Here is a 21,107-nt window from a genome sequence, read left to right on the forward strand (position 1 = left end):
AGACCACTGAAAGGGGGTGACTGGGGACACCCCGAACTTGAAACTCCACTGAAAGGATGGAGGGTAAGGACTGAAGTATGCTCTGTGGCCACATGAAGCCGAGCAGGCCTGGACTGTAAGGCAGGAGGGTGGCAGGGGAAAGACAGGGCTTGAGGCCCCTGGCTGCCTATGTAGCACCTATTGTGGGTTCTGGAACAGCACCCGTTTTGCAGAGAAAGCATGGTCTGGATGTTCTGGAGGGTAAAACATCAACAAGGAGTATTCAGGCTTTATTGATGTTTATTTGCAGCTAAGTAGGGAGGTCACAATGAACACAGCTGTGTTGAGTATGTGACTACTACAGTTCTTCTGTAGGCCACCCAGGAGAGGGCTCCCTTGCTAGGAATGTGCAACAGCATGCCCTTGGGGAGGGACATAGTGGCCTGGACCAGTCGGCACAGAGAAGGAAGCAGTATGTGACTTCTCCCCCGTGGTAAGGAACTGCTCTGTTGTCAGGTACAGAGCTGATAAGAGAGCTTAGCCAAGATCCCTGGGGCCTTTACTGACAGGAATCCTAGTTAGCAGGCCAGATAGTTCATTATCACTTCTCAGTGCCATGATGCACAAAACCTGGAGCGTGCAGCATAGAAAGGGCCTTGTCTCTCCTGAGATGAGGGCTTGGATCCAGTGTGTAGGATAGGCACCAGGCAAGGGGATCTGCCACACTGGAGAGTCTCAAGATACGTTCCCTTTTGGTATGTCTCTAGCGCTGCTTTCTGCTGTTGTGTTGCCTTGTAGTGAACGGAGAAGACTTCTCTGGCAAGGATTGCGTCTGTAATGGGCAGTGTGTGCTGTGGCTCAATAAGGAGAGGATTGGGTTGACCCCTTCTGCAACTGGTACTAAAAATCTTTTGAAAAGGGTTGGCTTGGCCCATCTATGCAGAGGATTTAGGAAGAGAGGGATGTGGGGATGGCCATTGTCCTGTATTTCTTTGCAAACTTTGCTTAGTTACAGTGTGACACTCCCCACCCCCATTCATGGGGGTGCACTTTTGGGTCAGGAGTGACTTTTTAAAATCCTGTATACAAGGTCTCCCTTCCCTCCCAGAAACCCTGTGATCAAGCACTCTGGCCCGCTTGCAACTTCAGTGCACCCGGTCATGGAAATGAGGCATCGTAGCCTGCTTGGAGGAGTCTTCAGTGGGTGCCAGTATGCACACTGAGTACACAAGGCCTGAGAATATGCTCTCAGGGCTGCTCTGTCTTACCCTAACACAGCTACAAGCCTGATCTTCAGGATTGAGGAATACTTCCTTGGAAGTAAAGTCATATCAGGGTAAAGTGTCCAAATGTCCCAAAGTCATCACTTGAGCTGTTCAGTTTTTACTGTCCGGAAGAAAGACTCCTCTTCTCTGTGCAGAACTCTTGCTCGTTTGACTTAATGTAGAATCTCCTTTTGGCCAGCGCTGAGCTATCTAGCGTTCCCTGTCTTGATGAACTGATGAGATGCTCTTGACCTAGTGGGCTCTGTCAAACAACAGGGAGGCTTCATGCTGGTATCCAGGCTGGCTGCTGAGGTTATAGCAATGTTGTCTGAGAAGGGAATCCTAATTCCCCAGCTGCTCTGGTACCACCAACAACAGACGTTTTAGTTGGGACAAGATGCAGTCACCTGGACTCCTGTAGTGGTTAACTCTACTTAGTAAAGGGCTAAGATGATATGAGATGATATATCTGGGTCCTGGATACCTGAGAGCACCATCACTGGGAGAAGCTATTAATTAAATCTGGTTTCCACGGCTGCCAACATTAGCAAAGACCATGAGGAATTTCCTCAAGCAGCCTGGCTTCAACCGAAAGTCAGTCTTGCTTTAAGGTGTGCTGCTCTGTGGCACCATGAAATCAAGGTTTCAGATTCGTTCGGATGCCTCTTCTCTGTACAGTCGTCTTCTCACGAGAAGAGCTATTGTCACCGCCATCAGGGTCTTAGTGGTCAGGAGCCCAAGCAGGAGGACAAGCCATGAGCTGGATTGGAAAGAAGGAGAGGAGGAGTGAGCTGACAAGGAAGAGGAGGGCTCCAGAAGAGACATTATGACTGACTGTCACATGGGAGCGTTGCCCGGCTCCTTTACTGTGCAGGGGGGACCAAAGCTGCACCCTGTGCGCGAGATTTAAATCCCATTCTGTGCATGCCACTAGTTTGCAGCAGTGATCTCTCTGCTTGACCTAGGTTACAATACCTCTTTTCACCTTTGGTAGTAATGGAAATCACTGTTTTGTGGTTTACGGGAAGTCAAAGCTCATTTCCTCAGGAATAACAACAGTTTACCTGACACCAAAGGAGACCTCACTGGTTTTCTGTGGCTCCCCGTTGTTCCTGGAGTCGGGTGTGGAAGATTTCAAGGCAGGACCAGTGTATGGAGTAGTTGGGATGTTTTCCGTAGTTAAACCTGAAAATAAAAAGCCCTGTGATTTCCAATAGTCACGCTGTCTGAGACGCAATTGTTCCCTGGATATTTCTTCCCCCGCGCTCCATGTTACTCCTGCTCATCATCTGAAAAACTGCCCAAGAAACCATGTTTTGTGTTCATCCCCAGCACGGAGATGAAACCATCCACTTTATGGCAGAGCGTAAACTTGCTGTCAGGAAGTGAAGAGGTACTTCTTGTGTTTGCGATGTTTGTTGGTGACTGCAGTGAAGTTATCTCTAGATGCTGGGAGATGCAATAGGCTTCCTTTTTGAGAGAAGGGAGCATGATGGGCATCCCCTCCTCATGCTCCAGGTCACTGCAGGCTAGTGATCTGAACACTATGAGCAAGTGCAGTTCCACCAAAATCTGATGCCATGGCATGCTCCTTTACACCAGCCAAGGACTTGGCCCTGGTGTGTCATCCATTGTCATCACATGCACTAGAAATATGCAAGGAGAAACCATAGACTTTCATAATGAGTCCTTTACCAAGTTTTGCTTCCCCAAGCAATTCAAACCTAGTGTATAACTGCAGAAAATTATGGTTGCCAAGAGCTCCTCAGCTCTTGGCCCGAACTCTGAAACCCCTTCTTTTCGGTTGCTTTCCAAGGTGGCGTCTGACTGAGCTCTGTCTCTTCGCCAAGTGGAGCGTCTTCAGTAACTTATGTGGGTGTGCACTGGAAGGTGGGGTGGGTAAATTGGAGGCCCCCCACCTCAATACTGCATCTGATCCCCCAACCCCCAGGAATCAACAGGGAACGTCTGTTGGGTCCCAGGGATTGCTATAATCCTGGCACTTCCTGTGAAGCGCCACGAGTTACAGTGGGGAGCCGCACTTCTGTCTGTGCCTTCAGTGGCTCCCTTGTTCTCTTTTGGCCTTCAGTGGCAGCTCTTAGAAAGCTGTTGGTCTCCTCATGTCAATGCACTTAGAAAAATATATTCTTTGTATTTGGAAAATCGTTGGAAATTAGAGCTCTTCTAAACATTTCACGTTTTTTCAATCTCATGTACCTAGTCACATCTGCACTAGCTGTAGTGGAGAAGACTAATTCAGTTGCTATGGAGGTGTTCAGCTATTAAGAAGCTGAGGGCTGGAGGAGAACATACCTAGTACACCTGAAAGGGGGAAGTAGTTCTTAGTAGTGAGATTCAAAAAGAGGAGGTGAAGGCTAAACAACAGGAGCAAACATTCGGGAGTTAACAAGGAGTTGATACAAACTCTGCCAGAGAGAGCTGGAGGAAGTGGGCAGGGAAAGCCAAAATCTGCCAGCAAGAACATTTTTCCAACACTCACTTGCCCTTGGACACAGCCAATTGAACTTCAAATAGTCGGTAAAGGTGAGGAGGGTCATAAAGTGCGCACCAGTAGACACCAGAATCATCAGCTTGTAGCTTGTCCACGGTGATGGTCACAGTCCTGTTTTGAGTGTTGTCGTGTATTGTGGTTCTTTCAACCTGGCCTTGATTTTGATATCTCCCATAGCTGAAATACGTGCTAACAAGGACATCGCACTTATTCTTGCCTGTGTATCGGCACCAGGCTTTCCTCTCTCTGCTGTAGTTCTGCATGCTGTACGGACACTGGACGGACACATTCTGCCCCTCGACAGCTTTGTGTTCTTGGACTCCTAAGAAAACATCACATGTGGTCAGTAAGATCTGGCTTACAAGTGTGGTGTGGAGAGAAATTTGCTGTGAATGATATGATGGATGGATGGATGGACAGACAAATTCTTCCCTGGTCTGAAGGAACTGGAGTATTCAGTCTGAAGTGCCCTGCAGGCCAACTAAGGAGAAAGCATACAGTCAGTTTGAAGTAATCTTAGGGTGATATCTTTTACTAGACTAACTGCACAGTTGGGATGGGGTTGCACAAATATATGAAAGACATCCTTCATCGGGGCCTGTTTTGAAAGAAATCTTAGAAGTAATTTGACTGTGTCCTGGGGGCTGAAGAGAAGAATGAAGAATGGTTACTGAAAAAGCACCAGCGACCTCTTGGCCGAATCCCTCAGCTCCCTTGTGATTGAGGCTGGTTCCTTGTGTGAGACCAGAAAGAGGGGACAAAGGTACGTGTACGGTGAGAGACAGCGGGGAAACTGAGGGATGTTGATAGCAAATGCAGCACGTTGGATGGAAGCTGAGAAGGAAGAAATGCCATTTAGTTAATAGGAAATGTACTCACGCTGGGAAAATTTCAATTTAATTATCTTTAGAATATGAACTGTACGATTATGGCCAAAGCATCCACACATGTAGACTCCTGCGTCCTGCAGCTGGAGCCTCTTTATGGTGATGGTTACAGTTCCCTTGCTGTTGTCATCCTGTATCATGGTTCTTTCAAGGCTGGCTTCCCTCTGATAACCTCCCAGAGAGGTGTATTGGGTACTGACTAAATGATAATACGTTTCGCCTCTTAGCTGGTACCAGGCTTTCAGTGCTTTCCTGTATTGCTGTTGGTCATAGGGACACTGGACAGAGAGGGTCTCTCCCTCCTCTCTGCTCTCCACAGCGTCGTACTCTTGGGCTTGAAGTCCTGGAAAACATGAAGCAGGGTCAACAAGGGCTGTGCTGGAGGCAGGGCGGCCTCCCCAGTCCTGGGAGCCTCGCACTCCTGTATTTGATTTGAACACAGCACAAACAACAGGGCCGGGAGGACCAGAGAGGGCTCGGGATAAGCAGTATTTTCAGTTCATCCCCCAGCTCCCTCACAAAGGTGACCTCCCACTCTATTTGCTTCCTATGCCCCCTGAGCACTCCCCAGGCTTTAGTCCCATCTCCTGTATAAGGATTTGCTGCATCTACAGTGCCTTGAGTGGTGTGAGCTCCCTGTGCCAACTCTGCCCATTGCCACACCTGTATTGTGAGCTGCAAACAAGCTCCAATGTAGCCACTGCAGCTGCACACAGATCCCTAGAAGTAAGTCCCATCACACATGCTGCAGTCTCATAGAAGAAAAACATTGTGGAAGTATTTTACTGTTCGAACCAACTCAAAGCAAACATCCTCAGATTTCCTGGGCCTCGTTGTGGTCTCATACCAGCATGACATTTGTTATTTCCATGCATCCTACTGATATTATTCTTAACTTACCTCCAAGTGAGTAAGAAAAGTGCCTTGAAATGAGCTGGCTATTTCTTTTGCTCTGGCATGGAGATGGCCTTGGTGCCCATAGGCTCTTGTGTCCGTGATAATTTTTTTTGGTTTCTTTGTTTTTATTTTGGGGAGGGGACAGTTGCTGTAATATCCAAGTCCTGCCCTTTCCCCTACCACATTGTCCATATGCTTCATTTATGGTTGCTGGGTGAAGCACTGTCAATAATTATTAGTTTTGGGAAAGGGATCTCTATGACTGAAGCAAGTTGATTGATGCACACACCTTATTTTTCCCTTATTACTCCTGTATAGTACAATATTTTTGGGCAGCCACACCAGTGGGGTGCCTAGTTGTATTTGCTTATGGTATACATAGGGCTTGGTTTAAGTCTCAGGCCCAGCTTGCTAATACCATATCCCGATTGTGGTGGTGGCTGCCATTTCCACACCCAGAAAGTAGCACTGCCACAACACTTCCAACTGGCCAAGGAGAAGTGTTAGGGCCAGGTTTAATTGCAGAAGAAGAAACCTTGCTTCCAAGGCCCCTGATTGCTGCTGAAATGCCCATTGGAAAAGGCAGGAACAGCAGTAGCAGCTGCCTGCCCCGAGTTGTTTGAGAGGCAGGGAGGAGACTCCCCTTTAAAAAATGCTGCTCTGCCACACTCCTGGCCCATCGCAAGCGAGTGTGGCACTGAGCTCAGCATCATCAGGCAGTCAGCAGACATTCACCTACCTGGTGCCAGGATCATCTGCAAAGGCAGCCCCCAGGCCCCTCCAATGCCCCATGCCCTAAGTTCCCCACCTAGAGAAGTAAACAGTCCCTCCCTACCCACCCCAAGCTCTCTCCTCCCCTTGTCCCTTTTCCAACCTCTTCCTCCCTGTCCTGGGCTGCTTGGCTTTAGCTGCTGGCTTGGGGAATGCTTTCCCCATTTTGTGCAGTTCAGGAGCTGATCCAGGCATTGCAGTGAAAACTCCCGGGGACTGGGAGAGCTTGACCTGGGGGGTCAGGATTCCCAGGTGCCCGACGTGGTTCTGATTTGTACGCTTCTCCCTGTGCCTCTGATGAGGGGACAACGGAAAATACCACACAAATACCACCTGCCCCGATAACTCACAAGGCATCAAATCCCCTTTCCTCTTACCTGAGATGCAGAGGCCCAGCCACAGCAGCAGGGCTAGGGGTCTCCACTCCATGCCTGCCTTCAAGCCCAGAAGAGCCTCATCTCTGCAGCGCAGAGTAGAGTTTTGTTTTGTTTCTTATGGGAAGTGGCTGGAGATTTGTCTTGTTACGGAAATCCATCACCACATTTTGCAACGAGGCTCATCTACAAATAGTTAAATTGTGCATTTTGAGGAAGTGGCTGGGATCAGCAGAGCTCAGCCGGTCTGCAGGCAAGGGGCCTTTTGCTGATCACTTCGTGTGTTGTTACCGAGGAACGTTGTACCAAGGGTATCCATTTAGTTCAGTACGCGGAGTGATGGAGGGAAAGAGGGAGACTTTTTAGCTCATGCCATTTTTGTATTTGGGGAAACTCCTCTCTCATTATGGGTGCATCTCCCTCCTAGAAGCACCTCTGATGCTGCTAACCATGCAGTAGCAGGTATAGAAATTGCTGCTGTCTCTCTTCCTTTTTAAAAGTAAAGAACTTTGGAAGAAATGATTGTACTCGGCTGCTGGCTATTAGGTACATTCACCAGCAGTGCAGTTTCTCCTTGGACCTCTTTCTCTTGAGATCCAGGTGTCCCCTATAAGAAGTTGTATAGATTTGTTCAAGGCATGTCTTCTCTTTGCTTGGTTCTGTTTGTGCCGCTGGCCCACGGAAGAGGCCACCTGGAGTTCCTCTGCAGGTACGAAGAGGTCAAGCATAGTTTTTCTGGCATGTATATGTACAGAAGGTCACTAAGTTGATCCCAGCTCCTTGGTCTTGTTGGGGAGGGCTAGTACTGAGAGTCTCTAGTGCCTTTACCCCTTGTTGTTTTGGGCCTGGCATAAGTATGTCTCCCTGTGCATTATTCAAGGAGAAGAAAATGAAGCCCTTTGATCTGCAGTCTCAGCACAGATAGTAGCTGTGGCATCTGTCCTTCTCCTGGCCACAACTGGCATGACTTGTACATAACCCCCCTGGACTGAGACCTTATAACCTCATTTCTCACATGCCTTTGAACTGTGTGCTAACTGGTTCTGCCCTCCTGACTTGGACAATGAGCTGGATTCTTCCCCTGTTCACACTTCTGCAAAAAAGCATCTGTGTCCAGGGGTGTTTCTCTGCATCACACCGGTCCCCACTGGCTCAGTGCCTCTGTCCCTAGTGAGGCCAGTGCAAGTTGCACAGTGTTTCCCTGCGTCCTGCGCTGGGGCAGCCTCTTGTCTCCTTGCTACGCTGTGCTTTTCTGATGAAAACTGACCTCACTTTCAGTTCTGCACATCTATGGGTTCTGTCTCCTGAAGCAAGAGGATCTTCTCTGAACCACAGACTTCAGCTGAACATTTCTTCCCCTTTCAGTGATCCAGAGATGGTGGGAGGCACAGAGACTCCACTTTCACGCCTCAGCTCACTCTTTTCACAATCTCAACATCACACTCAACTCTCCACACTGAGACGCACACCTCTGGTGCGAGTTCCTCTTATAACACTGACATCCTGATGTCTGTCAGTCATTCTCCCACCAATCAGATGGCACTCCTCACTCTCAACCAAATAGCATCTACATCACCTCACAAGGTGGTTGTCACCATGTTCACACCATCTCAGCTGTTGTTGGCCATTCTGAGAAGCCCCATCCATAAGTGGGTCGTTTCTCAGCACGGGTCAAAAGCTTACCCAAGCTGGAACTGTCCAGCCCCTGCCAGGGGATGCTGTGACTTGGTTTGGTCATCAACACCCAGAAGTCCTTTCCCCCACCTACGGTTTAGCCTGCACTTGACTGGGGGTGCAGGTCACCTTTACGTGATGTTGGAGGTTTGCACAGAGAAAACTTTGCTGAGGAGCAAACTCTGGCCGTGTCAGACGGATGTGACCATGTGTGATCCGTCCAGTGCTGACCCAGAGTCCTTGTTGCTGGCCAGTCTTGGGTCACGTAGATGAACAGATTAGGTGACCTTTGAGGTCCCTGTCAACTGTGATTGTATATCTGTAAATCCCACAGAAAAGCTAAAAAGAGGAAGAGAACCTGTCCCAGCCCAGAGATGCAGGGGCATTGGCTTTCCCTTTAAAGAGAATAAGCAGCTGAGGTTAGCTCATCTTGCTGCTAGTTCTGTCATGGGATTTTTATGTAACCATGTGTGGAAGGGTGCTCAGAGCTTTTCGTGGTCTCCACCTGGAACTAAGAAGGATTTCTTTGTCTTCTTACAGGTTCTTCTGTCTTCTGTTGGCGCTGGAGTTATGACCCAGATAGCTTGTTCTGGGTGGATCCATACCCTCAGACTGACTGTGACCGCTCCATTCAATAATAAGTGAATGTTATTGAAATGCAGTGATAGCAGGTAAGAATAATGCAAACATTTCATATCTACCAGTCTTAGTCACAGAATCAAGGTATGTCTGGCCAGTATGCGAGCAGCACCCTGAGGTTCTTTCTTGAATGTCAGATGTCTGCAGCCCAGAGGTTGAAAGCTGGGTGCCTCCCCCTTCCACCACAGTGGGGTGGATGAGATGTGCTGGTGGTGTGGCCTCAGGTGTCCCTCCTGGGGACCCTTTGCTGTTCTGAAATCCCTCCTTTTGTATTCTTTTCCCCTCTGATGACTCTTAATTCCCAGGTATAGTTGACTGGTTTCCCTGTGGTCATCATACTGTCCATGTTCTGTCCCGTTAGGATATTCCTTTGTTTCACAAACTCATCACATGCATACATCTTTATTTGGTTGTTTACCAGTTTCTTCCTTTCTCTTGGTCCATTTACCAAAACTGGAAATCCCATGGGCTCTGCAGTTTGGCACTGTGACCTGCACAGTCCCTTATCTCTGTTTGGGTAACACGTTCATGTTATGGAACAGTGTAGTGCAAGTCTTCAGTTTCCAGCCTCTGTGACTGCTTGCTGCTTGCCTGTCAGACAGTGTGGGCCTTGAAGGAAAACTTTGTTACAAACAGGCTTTTAGAAATCAATAAACCCTGTCCATTGCCCTGGACCATTGTTTCATAGTTGGTAGGGTCTAATGCAATATCTACTTTTATCTATAAGCCAATTCCCAAAAACAAACTTTTCAATGTCATTTTCCAGCTGTCACCTTCCCACCCCACCTTCCGCTCAGGAATTGGGACAGTGGCAACAGTTAAAGTTAGGGAGTTGTTGACTGAAGTGTGATGATGCATCTATTGGTTGTGTGAGCCTGGAGGTTCCTAGTTAGAGAGTCTGACTCTTGCGTTCACCATCAAACTCATCACTCTGCCAGTTTGGGGTCAGGAACAAATGTTTCTTCCATGTCAGACTGGCATAGACTGAAGTTTCTGGGGGTTTTTTGGGTTGTTTTTTTAACTTTCCACTGTAGTGTGGGGTCTGGTCCTTATTTTAGTATTGTGTGAGTACATATGACCTAGCTGCTTCCCTGCCATTCCAGTGGCAGGATACTGGAAGCTCCCTCACTGTCCCTCCTTTTACCAATGGCAGGTCACGGAGTGCTCTTGGTGTTTCAGATTGTGTTCCTTGTAGATGAGTGTGAGGGTTTGAATTGGTGGTTTAGTAGATTCCTTGGGTACGTGGTTTCTGAAAAACAACTGGGGCCTGACCTGGATTGTCCAGGAGGCACTTTGCAATCCTGTGTTCCTGCATGGTTCATGTTATTCCCACCCCAGGGCTTCTATGCGTTGTTCTCAAATTGTGCTGCACCCAGTGAGCCACATCCCACAGCACCCATTTTGCAGGGAAGGCGTGATCCCGACGTTCCGGGGGAGAAACAGAAAAAAGGAGTATTCAGATTTATTGATGTTTATTTGCAGTTAAGCAGAGTGGTCACAATCAACATAACTATGTTATGTGAATAACAGCTCTTCTGCAGGCTGCCCAGGAGAGGGGTCCCCTTGCTAGGGATGTGCAACAGCATGCGCTTGGGGAGAGAGAGAGTGGCCTGGCCTCTCTGGCACAGGGAGGGAAGTGGTATGTTACTTCCCCGCTGTGGCAAGGAACTGTTTCGTTATTGGGTATGGAGTCGCTATGAAAGCTTAGCCAAGATCCCCGGGGCTGTTACTGATCAGAGATCCTGGTTAATAGGTCAAATAATTTGCTGTCCCTTCTCAATGGCATTAAGCATGAAGCCTGGTGTACACAGCATAGAAAGGCCCCTGACCCTTCTGAGATGAAGCCTTGGATCCAGTGTGTAGGACAGGCACCAAACAAGGGGATCTGCCAGCTTGAGTCTGGAAAGCCTGAAGATACGTTCCCTTTGAATTGTCTCTAGTGCTGCTTTCTGCTGTTATGTTGCCTTGCAATGAATGGATTAGAGGTCTCTGGCAAGAGTCTCATATGTAATGGGCTGCATGTGCTGTGGCCCAAAAAGCAGGGGACTGGGATGACTCTTCTTGCAACCGGTACAAAAAATTTTATTGAAGAGGTTTGGCTTTTCAAAGGAGATCACACAAGGCATCGTAGCCTTTTTAGAGGAGTCCTGAGTAGATGCCAGCATGCATACTCCGAACAGAAGGCCTAGGAATAGGTTAAGGCATGTTCTCAGGCCTGATCTAAGGCAGCTACAAGCCTGGTTTTCAGGAATTGGGGTATACCCCCTTAGAAGCAAAGTCTTATCAGGGTGAAGTGTGCAGAAATCCCCAAGTCCTTAGCAAACTCCTTTAATTTTTTAGACTTTAGTCTTCTAGTGAAACCTGCCTCTCATCCCTCTAGAATCCTTGCTGCTTTGATTTCAGCCTAGAATCCCCTTTTGGCCAGTGCTGAGCTATCTAGCGTTTCCTGCCATGAAAAACTGATGAGATACTCTTGGCCTGGTGGACTTTGTGACACAACGGGAGAGTGGTTTCATGCTGCCGAGGTTAGAGCAATGTTGCCTGAGAAGGGAATTGTAATTCCCCAGCTGCTCTGGTGCGATCCACGATAGATGTTTTAGTTGGGCCAAGGTGCAGTCACCTGGACTCCTGTGGGGCTTAACTCTGTTTAGTAAAGGGCTATATGAGATGATAACATGTCTGGGTTCTACTACATGAAAAAGCAGCTACATGGCTACATGAGAGCAGCATCACTGGCAGAAGCTACTAAATCTGGATTTCATGGCTGCCAGCATTAGCAAAGACCATGAGGAATTTCCTCAAGCAGCCTGGCTTCAACCAAGGGTCAGCCCTGCTTTAAGCCATGCTGCTCTGTGGCACCGTGAAATCAAGGCTTCTGACTTGTTCGGGTGCCTCCCCTCTGCGCCGTTGTCTTCTCACGAGAAGAGCTATTGTCATGGCCATCAGGGTCGTGCTGGTCAGGACCCCAAGCAGGAGGACAAGCCATGAGCTGGATTGGAAAGAAGGAGAGGAGGAGTGAGCTGACAAAGAAGAGAAGAGCTTCAGAAGAGACATTATGAGTGACTGTCACGTGGGAGCGTTGCCCGGCTCCTTTACTGTCTGGGAGGGACTGAAGCTGCACCCTGTGCGTGAGATTGAAATCCCATTGTGTGTGTGCAGTAGTTTGTAGCAGGGATCTCTCTCTGCTTGACATGGGTTATAACACTTCTTGTCTCCTTTGGTAGCAATGGAAATCCCTGTACTGCTAAAGCTCATTTCCTAGGGAAAAACGACTGAGTTTACCTGACGCCGAAGGAGCCCTGGCAGTTGCTCTGCGGTTCCCCGTTGTACCTGGCGTTGAGCGTGGAGAAGTTGAAGGCAGGAGCCGTGTATAGAGTTGTTAAGACGTTTTCTGTAGTTAAACCTGCAAATAAAGCCCAGTGAGATTCAATAGTCACTCGGGCTGTGCAAAATTTCACCACCAGTTTTGTTTCAATGCTGTTTCAACCTGTTTTGCGGTCGAAACAGCAAAATTGAAACTAAACGGATATGGTCGAAACAGCCTCGAAACAAAACGAGGCCAGTCGAAATGTTTCGCCCATAGGGGGAAGGATGAAACAGCCTATAACTTTGTCTTTTCTGGCCAAATTTGATAAAGTTTGCAGAAATGGTAGCCCCTTTGCAGGGAATAAAGCGTGTCAAGTTTCAAGAAGATGGGTGCCAGGGGCTTGGAAAAACTGTGCCCCAAAGTCTTGAGAGCCAAACTTGTGTCATGTGTATGCATTAAGCCACAGCAGGGTCAAAACTACAGGGATGCTAGCCCCTGCTGAGGCCACAAAGCCTGCCATATTTCCAGGAGATAGTTGCAGGGGGTCTGGAGAAACTGCACCCCCAAATATTCATGTTGATGCATTTATTCTGTCTAATTTAGAAAAAAAACTACTCTTTGTATTTGGGATACCCCAAAAATTTAGAGCTGTTCTAAATATTTCTCATGAACTTGTCATGTTTTTTTAATCCCATACCTTGTTGCATCTGCACTAGTTGTAGTGGAAAATAGGAATTCAACTGCTGTGATGGTGTTTTGATATTAAGAAGCTGAGGGCTCAGGAAGAACATACCCAGTAAATCTGAAAGAGGGAAATAGTTCCTAATGTGATTCTGAAAGAGGAGATAAAGGCTAAAGAGCAGGGGCAGATATTCAGGAGTTACCTAAGAGGAGACGCAAACTTGGCATGCGACAGAGCTGGAGGGGAAACCAATATCTGCCCACAAGCAGGTTGAGGGACAGCGAGGAAACAGAGACGTTGATAGCAAGTGCAGCAGGTAGGAGGGTAGCTGGGAAGGAAGGACTGCAGTTTAGTTTGTAAGAAATGTACTCACGCTGTGAAACCTTCAGTTGAATTGTCTTTAGAGTATATGTGTTACGGGCAGTGCGTACACACATGTACACTCCTGCGTCCTGCAACTGGAGCATCTTCATAGTGACGGTTACAATCCCCTTGTCGGTGTCATCCTGTATCGTGGTTCTTTCGACGGTCACCTCCTTTTGATAACTTCCTTGAGAGGTGTATTGGGTACTGACTATAGGAGAACATGATACAAATAAAACTTGGCACCAGGCTTTCACTGCTTCCCTGTATTGCTGTTTGTCATAGGGACACTGGACAGAGAGGGTCTCTCCCTCCTCTCTGCTCTCCACAGTGCCGTACACTTGGGCTTGAAGACCTGGAAAACATAAAGCTGCATCAGTAAAGGCTGTGATGGAGCTTCCCCAGTCCCGGGAGTCTCGCGCTCCAGCATTTGGTTTGAACACGACAAACTCCAGGACCGAGAGGAACAGAGCGGGCTAAGGACGAGCATCACATTCAGTTCATTTCCCAGATCCCTGCCAGCAGCTCCTTCACAAATGTGACTGTCCATAGTATTTGTTTCCTGTGCCACCATGCATACCTAAGCTCTCCCTAGGTTTTAGTCCTGTCTCCTGTGAGGATTTGCTGCATCTACAGTGTCTGGAGTGGTGCAAGCTCCCTGTGCCATCTCTGCCCTTTGCCGAGCCTGTACTGTGAGCTGCAAACAACCTCCAGTGTAGCCACTGCAGCTGCATGCAGATCAGTAGATCTAAGTCCCATCAGATGGTGCAGTCTCAAAGCGGTGTATTATTTTACTTTTCAAACCAATTCAAAGTGAAACACCCTTGGGTTCTGGGCATTGTACTGGTCTTATACCAGCATCACACTTGTTATTTCCATGCATCCCACCAGGGTTATTCCTAACATACCTCCAAGTAAGAAAGGTGCCTTGAAATGAGTTGACTCTTTCTCTGCTCTGGCATGGAGATGGCCTTGGTGCCCATAGGCTCTTGTGTCAGTGATTTTTGTTTTGGACAGTTGCTATCCAGGACCTGCCCTTTCCAATGCCACATAGTCCATATGCTTCATTTATGGTGGTAGGGTAAAGTGCTGTCAATAATTACTACTTTCTGGGGAGGGATGTCTATGACAGAAGGAAGTAGATGCACACGACCTGTCTGTCCCCTTATTAGTCCTGTGTAGTACAATATTTCTCAGCAACTAACCCAGAGGGATGCCCTGTGATATTTGCTTTGGTATACGTAGGACCTGGTTTAAATCTCCCAGCTCACTAATACCATGGCCCGATTATGGCAGGGGCCGCCATTCTCACGTCGAGATTGTGGTGCTTCCCCCATTCCCCCGATGGTCCCTATACCTGCCCCTCAGCCAGGGTTAATTGTAGCAGCAGAGGCCTTGCTCCCAAGCTCTTTGATAGCTGCTGAAATGCCCATGGCCCCCCTGCTGCACTGCAAGAAGGGGAATAGCAGCAGCAGCCACCTGCCCTGTTTTTTCTAAGGGGCAGGGAGGAAATTCCCTTTTCAAAAATGCCGCTCTGTTTGGCCAGGCTCCCAGCCCATCGGCAGTGAACCTGACACTAAGATCAGAGTCAGCCAGTTTGCAGCCCATCACCTACCGGTGCCCCAGGCCGTCTGCCCCCAAACCTCCGCAGCCCAGATTTCCCACCTAGAGAAGCAAGCAGCCCCTCCTCTACCTTTCCCCAAGCTCTCTCCTCCTTTTGGCCCTTTTGCAAGCCCTTCCCTTCTGTCTTGGGCTGCTCAGCTTTTGCTGCTGGCTGAGGAATGCTTTCCCCATTTTGTGCAGTTCAGGAGCTGATCCAGGTATTGCAGTGAAAACTCCCGGGGACTGGAAGGGCTTGACCTGGGGGTCAGGATTCCCAGGTGCCCGACATGATTGATTCCTACACTTTTCCCTGTGCCTCTGATGAGGGGACAACGGAAAATACCACACAGATCCCACCTGCCCCTGATAACCCACAAGGCATCAAATCCCCTTTCCTCTTACCTGAGATGCAGAGGCCCAGCCACAGCAGCAGGGATAGGGGTCTCCACTCCATGCCTGCCTTCAAGCCTAGAGTAGGTTCATCTCTGCAGCGCAGAATCGAGTTTTGCTTTATGTTTCTTATAGGAAGTGGCTGGAGGTCTCTCTTGGTACAGAAATCCATCACCACATTTTGCAATGAGGCTCACCTATAAATAGCTAAATGGTGCATTTGGGGAAGTGGCTGGTATCAGCAGACCTTAGCCACTGCAGAGGCGAGGGGTCTGTTGCTGATCACCCTGGGTGTTGTTGTTGTACTTGGGATATACATTCAGTTCAGTGCATGAAGTGATGGAGGGGTAAAGGCTAGCATCTTGGGCTCTGAGCTTCCTTAGGTGGGAAGGGGGAGAATTTTTAGTTCATGCCATTTCCATACTGAAAGAGGGAACTCCTCCATCATAAGGAGCGACTTTCCCTCCTAGAACCACCTCTGATGCTCCTGACAGTGTAGAAATTGCTGTTGCTTCTGTCCCCATTCCTTTTTACAAGTAAAGAAGTTTGGATTAAATGATTGTACTCCACAGACAACTATCAGGTGCATTCACTAGCAGAGCAGCTTCTCCGTGGACCTCTTTCTGCTAGGATCCAGGTCCCCTCTATAATAAGCCCTAGAGATTTGGTCAAGGAAGGTCTTCTCCTTCCTTGGTTCTGTTTGTGCTCTTGGCCCATGGAAGAGGCCACCAGGAATTCCTCTGCAGGTGCAAAGAGATCTGCCAGGGTCACTACCTTCATCCCATCTGCTTGGTGGGGGAGGGCTGGTGCTGAGTGTCTCTGGCGCCTTTGTACCCCTTGCTGCTCTGGGCATGTCTAGGAGGATCTTTCTCCTTAAGCAACAGGACCTGCTCTGAACCACAGACTTAACTCAACATCTCTACCACTTTCAGTGATCCAGAGATGATGGGAGGCAGAGAGACACCCTGCTGCATTGCTGGCTCTTTTTCCTCAGAGGGGATAATCCCCCTACTATGGTTGCAAGGATTGGTCAGCCATGTGGGAGGCTCTTGGTTTTAGATGCTCTGGATAGCTGAAGCCCTTCTCCCCCACCTAGAGTCAGGGATACAGTTTAGCCTGTACTTGACAGGGATCACAGGTGACCTGCGCGCAGTGTCTTGTGCTGGGGGTTTGCACAGAGAGAGCTTTGCTGAGGAGCAAACTCTGGCTGTGTCAGATGGACGTGACCATGTGTGATCCATCCAGTGCTGACCCAGAGTCCTTGTTGCTGGCCAGTCTTGGGTCACGTATGTGCTGAGGAGCAGATTAGGTGACTTTTGAGGTCTCTGTCTACTGCGATTTGTACGTCTGTAAACTCCACGGAAAAGCTATAAAGGTGAAGAGCACCTCTCCCAGCCCAGAGAAGGAGGGGCATTTGCTTTCCCTTCCAAGAGAATAAGCAGCTGGGGCTAGCAGGTAGCTTGTCTCACTGCTTGTTTGGTCATGGGATTTATACAACCCCAGGAGTGGAAAAGTTGCTCTTTCCAGTGGAAGGCATTGGATAATCCCATTAATCCCATGCTTCAGAGCTTTTTATGATCCCCACCTGGAACCAAGAAGGACTTTTTTTGTCCCCAGGTTTACGGGTTCTTGTATCATCTGAGCTTTTCTTCTTGTTTTTATATTTAGTTTGGATTTTGGCTTGGGGGCATGCTGTTTTGCAAATGCCCTCCTTCCCCCGTCCCTTCCTCCCAGGAATTGGGACAGTGACCACAGTTAAACTGGGAAGCTGTTGACTGAAGCGTGCTGATGCTTTGGTTGGTAGTGGGAACCCAGAGGTTTCTGGTTAGAGGCTCTGGCTCTTGCATTCAGTCAAACTCATCATGGCCTGTCTGAGGTCAGAAACAGATGTTTCCTCCATGTCACGATGGCAGGGACTGTGATGTCTTTATGCTTTCTACTTGAGTGTGGAGTCCAGTCCTTTTCCTAGTATCATCTAAGCACGTATTACCTAACTGCTTCCCTGCCACTCCAGTGGCAGGATACTGGAAGCTCCCTCATCTTCCCTCCTCTTACTAATGGCATGGCATGGGGTGTTCTCGATGTTTCAGATTTTGTTCCTTACAGATGTGTGTGAGGGTTTGACATGGTGGTTAAGTAGATTCCTTGGTTGCTGGCAAACAACAGGGACCTGACCTGGATGGTCCAGGAGGCTCTTTGCAATCCTGTGTTCCTGCATGGTTCATGTTATTCCCTTCCCCAGGGCTTCTACGTGTTGTTCTTAAATTGTGCTATACCCAGTGAGCCACGTCCCACAGCACCCGTTGTGCAGGGAAGGCGTGATCCAGATGTTCCCAGGGTGGGAAACAGAAAAAAGGAGTATTCAGATTTATTGATGTTTATTTGCAGCTAGGCAGAGTGGTCACAATCGACACAACTATGTTATGCGAATAACAGCTCTTCTGCAGGCTGCCCAGGAGAGGACTTCTCTTGCTAGGGATGTGCAACAGCGTGCGTGTCGGGAGAGATGTAGTGGCCTGGCCCATCTGGCACAGGGAGGGAAGTGGTAGTTACTTCCTCCCTGTGGCAAGGACCCGCTTCGGTATCAGGTATGGAGTTGCTAAGGGAGTTCAGCCAAGATGCCCAGGGCTGTTACTGAAAGGAGATCCTGGTTAATAGGCCGGATAGTTTACTCTATCCCTTCTCAGCACCATTAAGCATGATTCTTGGTGTGCAGGATAGAAAGGGCCCTGTCTCTCCTGAGATGAAGGCTTGGATCCAGTGTGTAGAATAGGCACCAGGAGCTGCCACCTTGAGTCCGGAGAGCCTTAAGGCATGGGTTTGCTCTAGTGCTGCTCTCTGCTGTTGTGTTGCCTTGGAATGAATGGAGGAGAGCTCTCTGGCAAGAGTCACATCTATAACGGGCTGCATGTGCTGTGGCCGAAAAAGGAAAGGACTGGGCTGACTCTTTCCGCAGTCGGTACAAAAAAAATATTTGAAGCAGCGTGGCTTGCCCATCTCCTCAAAGGAGATGACACAAGGCATTGTAGCCTTGGAGGAGTCCTGAGTGGATGCCAGCATGCATGCTCTGAACAGAAGGCCTGGGAATAGGTTAAGACATGCTCTCAGGCCTGCTCTAAGGTAGCTACAAGCCTGGTTTCTGGGAATTGGGGTATACCCCCTCTAGAAGCAAAATCATATCAGGATGAAGCATGCAAAAATCAATGGGAGAGGGGTTTCATACTTGAATCCAAGTTGGCTGCTGAGGTTATATCAATGTTGCCTGAGAAGGGAATTGTAATTCCCCAGCTGCTCTGGTGCCACCCACAATAAAAGTTTTAGTTGGGCCAACGTACAGTCACCTGGACTCCTGTGGGGATTAACTCTGCTCAGTAAAGGGCTAGATGAAATGATAACATGTCTGGGTCCTGCTACACGAAAAATCAGCTTCTCTGGCAGAAGCTACTAAATCTGGATTTCATGGCTGCCAGCATTAGCAAAGACCATGAGGAATTTCCTCAAGCAGCCTGGCTTCAACCAAAGTTCAGCCCTGCTTTAAGCCCTGCTGCTCTGTGGCACCATGAAATCAAGGCTTCTGACTACTTTGGATGCCTCCCCTCTGCACAGTCGTCTTCTCACGAGAAGAGTTATTGTCACGGCCATCAGTGTCTTGCTGGTCAGGACCCCAAGCAGGAGGACAAGCCATGAGCTGGATTGGAAAGAAGGAGAGGAGGAGTGAGCTGACAAGGAAGAGGAGGGCTTCAGAAGAGACATTATGAGTGACTGTCACGTGGGAGCGCTGCGCGGCTCCTTTACTGTCTGGGAGGGACTGAAGCTGCACCCTGTGCGTGAGATTGAAATCCCATTGTGTGTGTGCAGTAGTTTGCAGCAGTGATCTCTCTTTGCTTGACATGGGTTATGACACTTCTTGTCTCCTTTGGTAGCAATGGAAATCCCTGTACTGCTAAAGCTCATTTCCTAGGGAAAAACACCTGAGTTTACCTGATGCCGAAGGAGCCCTGGCAGTTGCTCTGTGGTTCCCCGTTGTACCTGGCATCGAGCGTGGAGAAGTTGAAGGCAGGAGCCGTGTATAGAGTTGTTAAGACGTTTTCTGCAGTTAAACCTGCAAATAAAGCCCAATTAGTTCCAATAGTCACCCTGTCTGAGACGTAAGAAAGCTAGCTGAATATCCCCCTACTTCATGCTCCACATTACTGCTGCTCATCATCTGAACAGGTGTCTGAGAAACTGTGGTTTGCCTTTTTCTCCAGTGAGGAAATACAACCATCCATCCACTTCTGTCAGGACGTGAAGAGAAACCTCTTGTGTTTGTGATATTTGTTGGTGACTGCAGTGAAGTTATCTCTGGATGCTGAGAGATTCAACAGGCATCTCTTTTGAGAGACAAGAGAGTAAGGATCCCCTCTCATCCTGCTCCATGTCACTCAGGCTAGTGATCTGAACAGACGCTCCTGAAACAAGAGTGTTTTTGGCTTCCCATAAAGTGACGGGACCACCAGCTTCTGTGGGGAGAGTTAAGATTGCTTTTAGGAAATGAAGTGACACCTCTTCAATTGTTACACCTCTCTGTGACTGCAGGGAACCTGGATGTAGAGACTGGGAGACAGTGGAAGACTGTTACTTCCTGAAGCTCCTTATCTCTGCTACACAAGGTTTGTACAAATCCTATTCAAGAGCTAGCTAATGCAGATCAGTGCAGGTCCACCAAAATCTGGTGCCATGCCATGCTTCTTTACACCAGCTGAGGACTTGTCCCTGAAGTGTTTTCCATTTTCAACGCGTGCACTAGAAATGTGCAAGCACAAATCATAGACTGTCGTAATGTGTCCTCTACCTGGTGTTGCTTCACCCAGCACAAACCTAGTATATCACCACAGGAAAGCATTGGAAAACTAAGGTTTTCAAGAGCTTATCAGCTCTTGGCCTGAGCTCTGAAAGCCCTCTTTGGTTGGTTTCCAAGGTGGAGTCTGTGACTGAACTTTGCCTTTTCTTCAAGCTTCTGGTCAAGCATGGGCACTGCCCTGCAAGAAGCAGCAACTCTAGGGGCTGCTCTCGTATGCATATCTTTTTACATAACACGAGGCATTAAAAAAAACCCCTTCAGGAATCGTCTTCACGGGATGATAGGGAAAAGTGAGCAGTTAGCATCACTTGTGGGGTGTCCCCATCAGCAATGAGAAATTTCTCAACAGAGTGGTCTAAGTAAGCAAAGCAGTTGTCTGCATATCCCTGCCGGTAGCGTAGGATGCAGAGTAAGCAATCCATTGTGTGCATTATTGTTTATAGATGTAATGGCTCCCTTGTTCTCTTTCGACCTTTACCAGTCCAGTGTACCCTTCTGCATAGCTCTGTTGCCATCTTCAATGGCAGGTCTTAGAAAGACGCTTGTCTCCTCATGTCAATACACTTGTTCTATAGAAAAAATATTCTTCGTATTTGGGTTATCCCTGGAAATTAGACCTGTTCTAATTATTTCTCCAGAACTTGTCATGTTTTTTTCAGTCCCATGCATTAAGTCATATCTGTACTAGCTGTAGTAGAGAAGAGGAATTCAGCTGCTGTGGAGGTGTTTAGATATTAAGAAGCTGAGGGTTGTGGAAGAACATACCCAGTACACATGAAAGAGGGAAATAGTTCCTGGTGTGATCCAGAAAGAGGGGATAAAGGCTAAAGAACAGGGGCAGATATTCAGGAGTTACTGGGGCTGTGATCTAAACTTGGCAGCAGAGAGACCTGCAGAGATTGGGAAGGGGAAACCAAAATGC

General features: G+C 48.3%; 1 protein-coding gene and 1 long non-coding RNA gene across 4 annotated transcripts in view; one reads left to right on the forward strand and one right to left on the reverse strand.

The window, feature by feature from the left end:
• Positions 1-21,107, forward strand: part of LOC109282052 (uncharacterized) — a 194,884-nt gene that overhangs the window by 35,197 nt on the left and 138,580 nt on the right. For all 3 annotated transcript variants that reach the window (XR_009456543.1, XR_009456541.1, XR_009456542.1), the window contains exon 3: positions 8,900-9,030. This is a non-coding gene — a long non-coding RNA (uncharacterized LOC109282052). The remainder of the gene's footprint in view (positions 1-8,899; positions 9,031-21,107) is intronic.
• On the reverse strand, positions 269-6,832 carry LOC132244855 (uncharacterized). Its single transcript, XM_059717507.1, has 4 exons — positions 6,689-6,832; positions 4,622-4,986; positions 2,309-4,202; positions 269-2,004 (listed from the first exon to the last, which is right to left on the reverse strand). The coding sequence occupies exons 1-3, from the start codon at positions 6,738-6,740 to the stop codon at positions 3,741-3,743; spliced, it is 879 nt and encodes a 292-aa protein (XP_059573490.1). The 5' UTR covers positions 6,741-6,832; the 3' UTR covers positions 269-2,004; positions 2,309-3,740.

This window comes from Alligator mississippiensis, chromosome 14 (assembly GCF_030867095.1).
Source record: "Alligator mississippiensis isolate rAllMis1 chromosome 14, rAllMis1, whole genome shotgun sequence".
Lineage (NCBI taxonomy): Eukaryota > Metazoa > Chordata > Crocodylia > Alligatoridae > Alligator > Alligator mississippiensis.

What these genes read in the sequence shown, in the direction of transcription:
- LOC132244855 (XM_059717507.1), bottom strand. Translation starts at nt 6,740, where the DNA reads ATGGAGTGGAGACCCCTAGCCCTGCTGCTGTGGCTGGGCCTCTGCATC. An exon ending in GCTGGGCCTCTGCATCTCAG is followed by an intron (nt 4,987 to 6,688) that starts GTAAGAGGAAAG and finishes CATGTTTTCCAG; the next exon opens with GACTTCAAGCCCAAGAGTAC. An exon ending in CCCAGCGTGAGTACATTTCC is followed by an intron (nt 4,203 to 4,621) that starts TATTAACTAAAT and finishes TGAATACTCCAG; the next exon opens with TTCCTTCAGACCAGGGAAGA.